This window comes from Mus caroli, chromosome 15, assembly GCF_900094665.2.
Source record: "Mus caroli chromosome 15, CAROLI_EIJ_v1.1, whole genome shotgun sequence".
Taxonomy (NCBI): Eukaryota; Metazoa; Chordata; class Mammalia; order Rodentia; family Muridae; genus Mus; species Mus caroli.
Genome location: NC_034584.1, coordinates 80214282 through 80228286, shown reverse-complemented (window position 1 = coordinate 80228286; position 14005 = coordinate 80214282). Strand labels below are relative to the sequence as shown.

General features: G+C 49.1%; 1 protein-coding gene across 4 annotated transcripts in view; it reads right to left on the bottom strand.

Moving 5' to 3' along the window:
* The window catches only part of Tbc1d22a (TBC1 domain family member 22A), a 274792-nt gene that overhangs the window by 245116 nt on the left and 15671 nt on the right, over positions 1-14005 (bottom strand). For all 4 annotated transcript variants that reach the window (XM_021183327.2, XM_029469434.1, XM_029469436.1 and 1 more), the window contains exons 2-4: positions 12741-12797; positions 11670-12007; positions 8178-8354 (exon numbers count right to left, since the gene is read on the bottom strand). In XM_021183327.2, the coding sequence (XP_021038986.1) occupies positions 8178-8354; positions 11670-12007; positions 12741-12797 (572 nt within the window). The remainder of the gene's footprint in view (positions 1-8177; positions 8355-11669; positions 12008-12740; positions 12798-14005) is intronic.

Sequence of the window (14005 nt, the reverse complement as noted above, 5' to 3'; positions counted from 1 at the left end):
TGTGTTACCTCACTCAAGATGATGCCCTCCAGGTCCATCCATTTGGCTAGGAATTTCATAAATTCATTCTTTTTAATAGCTGAGTAGTACTCAATAGATAACTTTCTAAAGGAATGTTACCTACTGAAGTTAAACTGAGATAAGATAAAGAAGGGAGAGAAATCTGTAGCAAGCAACAAGAATGATGCAGTAATTTAAAATCTCCCAATAAAAAATAAAGTCCAGGCCCTGACGGACTCACTGTAGAATCCTATCAAGTCTTTAAAGAAGTAGCAGCAATCTTTCTCAAATTATTCCATAAACTAGAAAAGAGGACCGCCTACAAACTCAAATATTGCTTTGCTATCAAAACAAGATGAAGGACACACACATACACACACACACACACACACACACACACACACACACAATTACAGACCAATCTCTCAAAGAACACAGACAGTAAAGTCTCAACAGAAAATGCTTACAAACCAAATCCAAGAACACACTGAAAAGAGCATTGTCTCAGTTAGGGTTTTTATTGCTCTGATGAAACACCCTGACCAAACCCAAGCTGGGGAGGAAAGGGTATCTGACTTCCGCTTCCACGTCATAGTCCATCAGTGAAAGAAGTCAGGACAGGAACTCAAACAGGACGAGAACCTGGAGGCAGGAGTTGATGCAGAACCCATGGAGGGGTCCTGCTTACTGGCTTGTTCCTCATAGCTTGCTCAGCCTGCTTTCATAGAGAATCCAGGACCACCAGCCTAGGGATGGCCCCCCCAACAATGGGCTGGACCTTCCCCATCAATCACCAATCAATCCCAATCTTAAAAAGACATTTTCTCAATTGGGGTCCCCTCCTCTCAGAACCTGTGTCAAGCTGACATAAAATTGGCCAGCACAAGCATTCATCCTGATAGACTTTGGCTTCATTTCAACAATGCAGGGATGGTTCAACACACACAAATCAATAAACATACAGTATCATAAATGGATTTGAGGACAGAAATCACATGGTCATTTAATAGTTCCAGCATCCTCTCATGATAAATACCCTGAAGAGAATAGGAATAGAGGGAACTTATCTCAGCACAATAAAGGCTAGTTATGAACCCTAGAGCCAACATCACAAAAAATGCAGAAAAACAAAACTAAGTTTTCACTAGATCAAGAACAGGAGATGGGTATCCACTCTCTCAGTCTTACTAAAGCACAAGAGGAGAAATAAAACGGCCACAAAAGGAAGAGGGGTCGAGTTGTCCTTACTTGCATACCACATGACTTGACCCTACAGACTCCCTCAGGAAACTCTTAGAACTGATAAATACTTTCAGCAAATCAGGGGACAAGGTCAACTTACAAAAATCAATAGCCTTCACATGGAAGGGAAAGGCCAAAGCAATCCCGGGCAAGAAGAGCAATGCTGAGATCTCAGCTTGTCTCACCTCAGGATGCACTAGAGTCATGGTGTCTCACCTCAGGTTACACTACAGAGGCACGGTGTCTCTCCTCAGGATACACTACAGAGGCACAGTGTCTCTCCTCAGGATACACTATAGAGGCACGATGTCTCTCCTCAGGATACACTAACAGAGGCACGGTGTCTCTCCTCAGGATACACTACAGAGGCACGATGTCTCTCCTCAGGATACACTACAGAGGCACGGTGTCTCTCCTCAGGATACACTACAGAGGCACGATGTCTCTCCTCAGAATACACTACAGAGGCACGGTGTCTCTCCTCAGGATGCACTACAGAGGCATGGTGTCTCACCTCAGGATACACTACAGAGGCACGGTGTCTCTCCTCAGCATGCACTACAGAGGCACGGTGTCTCTCCTCAGGATGCACTACAGAGGCACGATGTCTCTCCTCAGCATGCACTACAGAGGCACGATGTCTCTCCTCAGCATGCACTACAGAGGCACGGTGTCTCTCCTCAGGATGCACTACAGAGGCACGGTGTCTCTCCTCAGCATGCACTACAGAGGCACGGTGTCTCCTCAGGATGAACTATAGAGGCACGGTGTCTCACCTCAGGATGCACTACAGAGGCACGGTGTCTCACCTCAGGATGCACTACAGAGGGACGGCAACTAAAACTGCATGGCTGCTACTAAAGCAGATGTGCAGGAATACAAGAGGAAACCCAAAAACAAACCCACACGGACACCTGATTTTTCACAAGGATGCCAAAAATATACACTGGAGAAAAGACAGACAATGCTAGGGAAACCAAGTATTCACATGTAAAAGAAAGAAAGAAAGAAAGAAAGAAAGAAAGAAAGAAAGAAAGAAAGAAAGAAAGAAAGAAAGAAAGAAAGAAAGAAAGAAAAGAAAGAAAAGAAAGAAAAGAAACCAGACATCAATTCCCAGTGGAATGAAGACCTTAACGTAGACCTGATATTAGGAAACTGTTAGAGGAAGAGTGGGGAAGCAGACAGAGGCAGTGATCAGGGAATTTCGGAACAGGACTCTTAACAGCTCAGAGAATAGGGCATGACCAGTCAACATGCGGGAAATTGTAAAGCTTGCACACCAGAGGCAATAACTGAGTGAAGTCTTTGCCAGCTGCACATGTGGCAGAGAAATATCTATAATGTATAGAAACCTCAACAGATGAGACACCAAAATGCCAAGCAATGAACTCAACAAATGGACTAACAAAACAGTCTTCAAAAAGATTACATTCTGGCCAATGAAAACCAAAGTCTGAAAGCCTTGGAAATCAGGGAAATACAAACTAAACAGCAGTGACATTCTTTCTCTTCCTGATCGGAATGGCTGTCACTAAGACAGCCAGAGTACTGGTGGCCACAAATGCTGGTGGCAATGTAGGGAAAAGGGAACCCACATAGGTGCCACTGGAGCAAAAACAAGTTCAGTGGCTATGGATATCAGTATGGAGATTCCTCAAAACTGAAACTGGAACCACACTGTGACCACTAATCACACTCTAGTGTGAAGACCTACAGGACTCACACCTCACAGACTGCACATCTATATTTACTGTGGCAGTGTCAATGGCAGCCAAACTACACAATCTCAACAAGAATCCATCTACAAGAAAGTGGACCAGACAATGGGACACACACATGCACACGCACACACACACACACACACACACACACACATGGTCACACATACATAGAGTTTTACTCAGCCATAAGGGAGAGTGGGGTAATGTCACTTGCAGTAAAACAGGTAGAGCTGAGAGGTGTGTGAAGTAAAACAAGTCAACTCAGAGGAAAAAAATACTGCACATCTGCTCTCATTGTGCATCCTAGATTCCGCACAGATACTTACAGTCATCCTGACACACATATGGCGTGTGACAGTAGAAGTGGCAGTGTTTGAAAAGGAATGGAATGGGAGGGAAGGAGGGCAGTGGTACTTCTGTAACAACATCTTTATGAAACCATCACTGCACCACAAATCTATGTCAATGAAATACATTAAACAATTCAAGTCTGCCTTTTTGATTGAAGGATCACAAGATAATGATCGCCACCTTGTGGCCATGAATGAAAGGACAAGTGACTTGGAGGCAAGATCCTTGGCATGACTGATCTAGATTCAGTAACTCCAGACACCTTCCAGAGAAAAACCCAGCCCATATACGTAAAGCCTCCAGGCCTGGTTTTGTTACCTTCAGAAAACCCTCTCCTCTGGCACCCCTAACCCAGAGCAACCTATGTCAACTGCTGAAACTGAAACACTGGTAACCGTTAAAAACTGGGCAGGCAGAAAACTGACATGCAGTGACCTCACTGCAACTTCCTGAGACTGTTCTATGTGCTTGCCTGTAAAGGTCCCCACAATATAAGGACATGTGCCTCACATCCACAGCCTGCAGGAGGCTCAGTTTGGAGAGTGGACAGACAGACACAAGCTCTAACACTGTTAGAGGCAGATAATTGATAGGCACATACGCAACACTGCAGAGAATAGGGAACCAGGAACCCCTGCAGTTCTTCAGTACTCCTCCATTCTGTCCTCAAGTAGAGGAGATTTTCACACTAATGCCACTGATCATGTAGTCTCTTGATTGCACACTTATTTAGCATCCTAATCTTCAAAAGAAACACTGAGGAAAAAAGGGCAAACGTGTCACAGAGCAACTTTAAGGCTGCCTGCCTGTTTAAAACTATCCAGTAGCCTATGAACACTGTTAATATTTTCTCTGAAGACTACACACCAAAGCTCATCATCCCCAGAAACGAGTTCCCTAAAAGAGACTTGAACAATATCCTACTGCACTGAAGATACACCCAGCTGTAGTTAACAATGAGACAACTACCTTATGCAAGGCCCTATTTGTTAACAGTGAGCAGATGGCCCTGAACACCTTCAACTTGGAGGGTCACTTTGCAGGTCTGTGACAATAGAGACCACCCCAGCATGGGTATTGGCTGTGTCCTTAACTCTTTGTGACCAATTCACAGAGGAGAGAGGGAACTCCGGCCTTCCTTACAGGAGGTAATTTTTCCTTGTAAGGGTGGGAGGTAACTTACGCTGTCAGATAGGGGAGAGAGAGGGGTCCCGAGCAGTAGAAGCTTCCTGCCAGCTTTACTCCATAGCGTTCAGAGCCTCCTGGCCATCTGCTCATGGCCATGCTCCCAGGGAACATGGCTCCATACGTCATTCATGCCTTCCTCCCCCTCTGTCCAGGTACAGTTTCCATCTTCAAACCCAGAGTGGATGACCTGGGTACCCGAGACTATTGCTCTGTGCCTGGCTCGGTCCCCAGAGCAAAGAGGACATCGTCTGTTCTGCTGCTGACGGCTCTATAGTGCTGAGCTTTGCAGAGCCTGCCCACAGGGGCCCCACTGCTGCGTGGCCGTCACTTCACTCGGCAGCCCTCAGGAAACATCACATTTTGCATATTCCGAATGGTACTCCTGATCAGCAGACTCATGTGATGAACACGAATGCCTCCAAGTGTCATTTTCCCAGGCTTCAGAGCAGGCAGGCTTTGTGTGAGTAAATATTGAGCTGATGCTAAGAGGGGAGTGAGCTGTTAAGTTCTATTTGCCACTTTCATCCCTGGGCTCATAACAGAGCATAAGCTACACAAAGAGCAGTGGATGCTGGCACAGGCCTTCGGCAGGTAGAGCCATTTCTGCTGGTCCTTCTCACATCAGCGATTTGCTTCTCCAGCATCGGCAAATATTTACCACTTTGGGTTTTATGTAATGGGAGGATAATGTATTCCACTGTCCTCAGAGCTACCTTAAAGGCCTTAGGAAAACAGGCAATTTACAGGCTATGTTTCTCTTGCCACTAAATACAAATCCAGTAATTGTTTATCTTTGAAAGCAAATGGTTTTAACTTTTTGGCTTTAAACATTCAAACAGAATTCTTAAAGAAAGAACTAAAACCACAGTCAGAGCGACCTGACAAAGGCCTGACCTTACATCCGACCTTTCACCCACACGTGCTCACACTGACCCACAAGCCCTGGAGGCTTTACTGCAAGTACAGTTTGACTTCTAATGCTGCCTAGTGGCAAGACCCATAAGAAGATTCTAGCCACTGCCCAGAGCTGAACCAGATCTGGACTGCCATCAGGTAAACCTGTCCTTATCAACTATCTCCTGGCCACCTGGCCACATGCCTAAGGCATAAACCAATGGACATAGCCAAGAAAATGTCTGGAGACAACTCTGATGCATCCACAGATCACCAAGGGGCCGCACTGTGATGATCGGTATCCCTGGGCATTTGCTGCAGCCAGCACTCCAGAGGTCTGTGCATTGTCTCAGCCCAGCTCCAGACAGGTACACCTTACAGGCGAGCAAGGACACAGGACAACCAGGATCACAAGTTACCAAACCTGCTCAAGGTCTCCACCCAGATGGCCAACTCCAGAGGCCTCTTGTAACAAGCATGGTGGGATCTGCCTTCTCCCTACACATTCAGTGAGATCCACTGAAGATCCTGAGCAGCTAACTGACAGCCCCAGTTCAGCAAAACACGGGTGCATGGTGTGCTAGAAAGGCAGAGATAGGATTTCAACTTCAACTGGGAGATTCTGCTCCTTTTGTATGAAAACCCTAATTTCCTACCTTGGTGAAGGGAACTAATTAACTTCCACCCATCTAGCTCTATGCCAAGCCTAACAAAGCCACCCTGTCTGTAGTCTCCTCCCCCACCCTAGGTGAGAACTGTTCCACGGACACCATCATCAACATAGCAGATGCCTTCAGGAGCGCCTGCCTTATCTGCACAAGGTCCTGGGCTGGAGTAACCGACAGTCAGCGCAAGCCTCCATCCCTCTCAGTATAGGGCTTGTGAAATAAACTGTGGGTCACCCACAGAGTGCCATGTGGCTCTCTATACACTTCTGTGTAAATACATATAAATTCAAAAGGTGAGGTGTGGACCAGCATGTCCACCTGGGTGGATGAAGAACAAGTACTGCGTGAACACACAGACTCCAAGGTGCCGCTTTACAGACTGCTGCTCAGGAAAGGGTGAGAACACACACACACCACCATGATGCTCCTGCCGAGCGAGACTCACTCCCCTGAACCTAATCACAAGGGAGCCTCATACTCACATAATCAGAGGGACCCTGACAAATGACTGCCTGCACGCCTTCAATGTGTCAGGATCAAAGTGCGCTCCAGGCTCACAGAGATATTAGAGCAGAGAGGACTGTGGGGAGGGTCCACTGAGCTCTGGATCGTGGACAAGGAAATAGGAGATATAATGAACACTCTGGGGTACAGCTAGAAAATATGAACGAACACCGCGCATCCTCACAAGGCAAGCGGCACTGTGTCAAGGCTACATTTCTTTACACTGAATGAGCTGGTTCCTGTGCTCTTAGGAAGTGTACAGCAAAGCTCTCTGGAGGAAGTGGAAGGAGGTCTCCGATGTACCCTCAAATGGTTCTGGAGACACACACAAGCACAGATGAGAATGGTGATTGGGTAGATGCGTAGAAGCTGCTTGCTCAATCCTGGAGACTTTTCCTAAGTATAAAGTTACATAAAGGATGTAACATGGCACAGGCCACCTCTGACAGGAGCGCAGAAGCCTATTCTCACTCTTCATCCTCTTGTGCTCCATAACATCCTAAGACAGGCCTGTGCTACTATTTAACTATTTTTAAAACATAGTTAAAAGCCAGGCGTAGTGGCACATGCCTTTAATCACAGCACTCAGAAGAGGCAAACTTTTTGAGTTCAAGGTCAGCCTAATTTACATATTGAGTTCCAGCACAGCCAGGGCTATATAGGGAGACCCTGACTCAAAAAGAAGAAAAAAAAAGTATTGCACTAAAAGAAAAATTCCATTACACTAAAAGAAAATTCCATTGCACAGACTTTAAAACCTAAGGCGCCCTGCTCCAGCCTTGAACAGAAAACTTGGCCATCCTCCTTAAAGCTCCCCAGATGCACAGGTCAGCTTCCTGCAGCCCATCCACAGGCCCCACTCGCCACCTCCTGACCATGAGGGGCACTGCACCTCACAGTCCTTGGCCTGCAGTGTGCTGCTCTGCACTGCCTCGCTCTCCCATTCAAACACTATTTCTCTGCTGTGAGGAATCCCATGGCCCGGTCCTCTGGTGGCCCTCAGAAAAGTCAAGTCCCTAATAAACACCTCTCCTTGAGCTCCTTCAGCAAGCACCAACTATGAAAATGAAAGAACCAGTCATCCGACGGTAATCCCACCACAGGATCCTGAAAACAACTGTCTTAGAGACTGGCCAGTGTCCACACAGGCACTGCAGGTGACCGTGCAACTGACAACAATTCACCCTGCGATCATCCTCTCTCCCCACTGGCCCCCTGGGCCTTACCTGTCACACTCATGCCATCCCTAGTCCCATGTCTGCAAAGTACAAAAGTCAGTAGTTGAGGATGGTAGTCATCCCTCCTCATTCCCCAGATGTCACAGTCAACCCACAGCCTATGAAGAACAAGGACAGCCACCTGCCAGGCCTCTAGGGACTCCCCCTGAGGACCACATACTGTAGCATTGAGAAAAAAGGATTAAACATATATACCAGGAAATTGTATACTATGTTGGGAATATGTTAGCACACATGTCTAAAGGAATTAAGCAGTCCAACTACCATCATTTTAGGGACTCGATGTCATGAAGACGCAACACAGCGGGTGTGTAACCAGTTATGACACCTTTGTTCTTATAAGAAACCACAACCCACTCTCAGGGACTCACCAAGGTCTGTGTTGGGGCCAGCAAGCAGCTGTTTGAACTTGTCCAGCCGAGAGGTCTCTCTCTTACTCAGGGCTGAGTCAGCAAGGGCATGTGGGTCAGATGTCCCACTCAGTGTCACTGTGGCCGAGTGGGGAAGAGACTGGGACCGTTGCAGAGGGACTGTATCACCGGTGCTCTCTAGAAAGGGCAGAAGAGCAAGGTTAGCAGAAGCTCTTGGCCTCCTGAGCACACCTTCTCCTTTACCCATGTCCCCAGGTGCTTGCCATCTTACCATGGGCCTTTGTGACCACCATCTGGTCAGTTCTCCCTCCCTCCCATCACCCATCACCAAACACTAGCTCACTAACGAAGTACTATTCACCAGACAAACAGATACCCCTGCACACAATCACATCCTGACAGCCAGCAAAGTCCAAAGCACTCCTCTGCAGCCTTCAGATACCCACGGGCCTGGACGGTAGGTTTAATGGGCCACCCAGGTGTACTCGGCAGGCAGGCCACTGTCCATCAGGAAAGGAAAGGATGATGCCACAAAGGTACTGAGGACAGCAAGTAAGTGACCAGGAGGCTCAGAAGGACCAGAGCACATCTCATTCAGTGCCCCACCACCACCACTACCACCACCACCCACCCACCCACCCACCCNTCCCATCCCAAGTCCTAGCACACAGGGACAAAGAAAGCCAGGCAGGCAAGGAGCCTTCATGGACAAGTCAGGCGCCCTCCCTCCCTCAGGGTTTCCTTAGCTGCTGCCCCCAAACCCTGTAGGCTCAAGGAGTCCTGAGGAGGGACGGGAGATGGCATAATCCATTCTGGGATCTGGCTAGGAACAGCCCAGAGAGGAGCCAGGTCACTCAACAAAGAGCCACAGGAACCAAGGGCATAAGGCTCTGTGGTCCCTGACTCCACCCAGCAGCCTCGACTCTCAGAAGGCACAGATCAGTTTGCAGTCAAGAGGGAGCTTCAGGAAAGATCCAAATTCAACATGCTGGTGTCTGCCTTAGGCCCTATAGACAAGCACCCAAAATATACCCTCCCACACATCAGCCCTGGAGTTCAGGGGCAGAACAGCGTGGGGAATCTGTGCATGTGTGTGTGATGCACATATGTACATTTGCATGTGCAATCAAGTTCAACAGCAGGTGTCTTCCTCAGTCCCTCTCGACTCTATTTTTGGAGGCAGGTTCTTTCACTGGGCATGAAGCTCACTAAGTTAGGTTGACTGACTAGCCAGCAAGCGCCAGAGATCCTCCATTATCTATACATTCTAGTATCCAGGGCTGTGGTAGCTACAATAGGAATGGTCCCACAGCTCAGATATTTGAATGATTGGTCATTAGGGGGTAGAGCTACTTGACCGGGATTAGGAGATGTGGCCTTGCTGGAATAGGTGTGGCCTTGGAGGAAGTGTGTCACTGGGGATGGGCTTTGGGGTTTCACATGCTCAAGGCAGGTCTGTGTGTGTGTCTCTCTCTCTCTGTTGCCTACGGATCTGGATATAGAATTCTCAGCTAGGGGTCAGGTGTGGTGGCACACGTCTTTAATCCCAGCACTCGGGAGGCAGAGGCAGGCGGATTTCTGAGTTCGAGGCCAGCCTGGTCTACAAAGTGAGCTCCAGGACAGCCAGGGCTACACAGAGAAACCAAAGAACAAACAAACAAAAAAAGACTTCTCAGCTACTTCTCCAGCACCCCACCTGCCTTCAGGCCACTGTGCTTCCCACCATGGCGATGATGGATTAGACCTCTAAATATAAGCAAGCCTCAGCTAAATGCTTTCTCTTATACACGTTGCTGTGGTCACTGGCGTCTCTTCCCAGCAACAGAACACTGACTAGGACAGAGTCGCACACAGCTGACTGGGAGGCACAGGAGGGAGTGATGAGAATCTGAGGTAAGGATCCAGTGTCCCTCACATTTCTTCCTACTATGAGGAAACATCCACAGCCAGCAGGTCCCATCTTGAGGGTCTCTTGCAAGCAGTCGCAGCCGTTCTGGTGAGGAGGTGAGCTGTTATGATCAGAGGGTAGCACTCTATGGCAACAGGGGCTAAGCCCTGGATAAACACACTCCTGCAGCTCCCAGGGCCAATCTAACTAATCCTGGTAGAGGTCTCACTAACTCCAGTGCAGGACTCCCTGGCCTGACTGATGAGGGTGTGGGGATATTCAGTCTCTGTCAGGGCACTGCAGAAATCTGAGCACACACCATGCTCAGTGACACACACTATCCAACATTAGACCCATGCGAGCATGATCTCTGGATGAGAACTCCTGGTCTCTGCAGGAGCCTGCACTAACAGGAGGAACTCTAGAGGCACAGACAACCCCAGCCCCACCCCAAGCCACCTCTCCTGAGCAGCCGGGGGTCTTCTGGGTACTACATTTGTAAAGGAAGAACAACACAACACCCTCCTAGAAGCCTGAGGAGTGTGAAGAATTTACCATCCAGGGGCTGGCTGTGGTATTAGCCATACAATGAGCAACAACATGCTAAGGAAATGCTCAAGGAAAAAAAAAATCTCTCCCAGATAACAAATACAGGACGCTCAGCCCAAGGTTTGCAGGACACAGCAAAGAGCTCAAAGCCCCTTCCCCAGGAACAAGACATCCTGAGAAGTGTTCACTTGTAATGGAGAGGCTGCCACAGTATGACACCACCAAGCTCCATCATCTCCTGGAGATGAGTCTGCTTCTGATCTGGACCTCCAAGTCAGACACCCTGTGATCCACCACTCTCAGCTCCTCCATATGGTGTGCTGAGGGCCAACACCATCAATAGCAATGCCCTCGGTCCAGCCAGCTGTGGGCATGTGAGAAGTTGTGTCCACCACTACATGAGCAGAGGGGTGAGCAGAATCCAAGGTTCCTGCCAATCCTTGGATGTCGCCACTAGAGGGCAGCCTGCCTAGACTAAGCAGACAGGAAGAAGAAGGGAGCAATCCCCATCAGATTCAGAGAAAGCCACCTTCCCCTGTAAACTCAGGCTTCCAAATTTGCTACAAATCAAATAAAACCAGCTTCTCACCTGAAGACATGGTAACGTTTTAGTACATCAACTCTCAGAAGGCAGTTCTGAAAATGAGGCTATGTAAAAAGCCCCTTTCTGAATCTAGCAGGGTGGCCTTAGACTACTATGGATCTGTTTTTCATCTGTAAATGAGAGCACCCTTACCCAGGGGAGGCATATGTGGTCACCCCTGGCTCCTCATCCAGGGGAGGCATGTGTGGGCACTCCTGGATCCTTTCTGAAGAAGCCTGGGATCTCCCACCTCCCGTGCTCCCCAGTGGCCCTCTTCTTGGGCCCCCACACCAGCTGCAAGCCTGGTCCCCAAATAAAAAGACCATCTGGAGCCCACGGGCCTGGGAGGGCCACATGCACATAAAAGATGACCGTACAGGTTCTCATGGCCAGAGTCCTGGTGCAAACAAGCACAAAGCCCTCTTTATTCCAGTCCAATCCTTCCTTCGCTCTACTGTCCCTTCATCCCTACCTGAAGGACAAGGAGTGTGGCTCTCACTGACAGACTTCACCAGGCGAAGGTCACCACTGGGAGCTACAGGAGGCTCTGCTATGGGCTGAGGCTCTGGCTCTGGCTCTGGCGTCTTCTGTGAGGGCTGGCTCTGCCTCTGGCTGTGATTGCGCAGGACACGATGTGCTGTCTCCATGACCACCTCAGAGTTCAGGCTCTCTGTCGCCATGGCCAGGAGCTCATCATCATCTTCACCCGCATCCCAAGCATCACTGGTGTTGCTCTCAAACTCCTGGAAGGTGCTGACCCGCTTGGCCTTCACCGGAGTGGTGGGCACCTTGGGCGTGGACTTGAGCAAGCTACAAAGCAAAGGTGTCTTTACTGTGCACACTCAGCCAAAAAAGAGAATCCCAAGGGAGAGGGTACTTCATCTAGATGAGGGTGCCAAGAAAAGCACAAAGTGTGGGCATCAAAATAGGACTTGGCACTGCGCAGGCTACGTGATAGGGAGGAAGGCGTTCCAGACAAGAGCCACCAAGCAGCACAGAACTACACAGCAATGGTGCCAAGACTAGAAAGTACATTCTCATGCTCCCTCCATCTCAGCCAAGCTCCTAAAGCAGCAGCGGAGGGGTACAGAGCAAGAGGACCTTGCAGAGAACGGGGCCTTGGCATACACACTCGGAGACGGAATAGTTCAAAGGATGTCCCTCCAAGCTTGACAACAACACATGCCATAGGCCCCAGTAGAAGTCTAGAAATATATAACCGACAGGTGCAGCCCTGCAGGGCCACACCAGCACTGGGCTAGGCCCAATACTCAGAAGAGCCACCACCAGGACAGAGAGAGTGCAGGACTGAGGAAGGGTTCAGGTGCGGTGTAAGGACAGTCTGGAGCCACACTGCCCTCAAGCCAGGAGTGCCAGCTCTCTGCAGCCCCACATCCCACTGCCCAGCTACAGGGGGAACTATGCTCGGACAGTAGTGTCTCACAAAGCAAGTGGCTAGGCCATCTGCTGACTGAGAGAACATTTCCCCTCCCTCTGAACCTCCAATGAGCTGGCAAGAAGCAGGTCACCAACTGCCACTTACGTGCTGTGTAACAGCGGATCAAACGGTGGGTGCTGGGCTCCATACACATGCTGGATGCTAGGAGAACAGGAAACAAAACGTTAGGGTTTTTGGTTTTTTGGGTTTTTTGGGTTTTTTTAGCTCTGCTGAAAGCCCAATGGTGAATCAAGAAAAGTGCCAGCTCCTCAGCCACACGCCAGGAAGAGCCGCACTCGATCAGCAGCTACGGGTCTAGCCACCGGGGCTAAGGGCCAGTCCAGAGAAGAACAGTGCCTACAGGCCCACACACCCCACAATGGTCTGGACCTTCAGGGAGCCCCAGGAATCCTCTCAGACCACTGGGAACACCAGGGTTCCTGAGCCACTGCTCACAAATGTGTTCCACAAGCAGGACACAACCTCACAAGGTAACTGCACTGGGAATTTCCACCAGATGCACCTCTGATTATCCAAACATAAAGAATTTTGTAAAGATTTAATCAATTTAAAAATATACAAGGGTGCAACTCTCCCACCAAAACCAGGCAGGCTCAGCCAGCACCCTTGGGCCTCAGCTCCTCTGAGTCAGCCATGTCCCAGAAAAGAGGTGAGGTGAGGCCTGGATATCTGTCACCTCAGCATGAGAAGTCTCAAGAACGAAGCCGCCTCTGAAGGCTGCTACAGCAGGAGATAGAGTGGACCTGTGATGGCTTCCTTGAGCTGGGGTCCAGGCGGATCACCTCCTTTCCCTTCCAGGCACAAGAGACAAAGGAATCCCTACTCATCAGAGCCACTGGCGTCAGACACCCTAACTGACATCCCACTCTGGGGTTCGACACAAGACCCTGATGAAGGGAGAAGTGTGCAGAGAGACATAAAGAGCAATGTAGGCAAGCACATGCATGCTTTTTTTTTTTTTTAATGAAGTCCTGGGCCCACGGAGGGCTCAGCTGGTAAAAGGCGCTGGTTGCCAAGCCTGACAACCTGAGTCCAATCCCTGGGTTCAATCATCTAATGGGGAAAGGAGAAAACTGATTCTCAAAGTTGTTTCCTGATCTCCATCCAAGCGCTGTGTGTGACATGTGCATATGCGAGTACGCGCACACACACAAATATGTGTAGTATTTTTAAGTGAGTTAAAAGACGTTTTTATTTTAATAGATCCCTCTCCCCAGATCCTCTCAGATCCTCCCCACCTCCCTCGCAAAAAGAAAGAAGGAAGGAAGGAAGGAAGGGAGGAAGGAAGGAAGGAAGGAAGGAAGGAAGGAAGGAAGGAAGGAAGGAGAGGGAGGGAGGGAGGGAGGGAG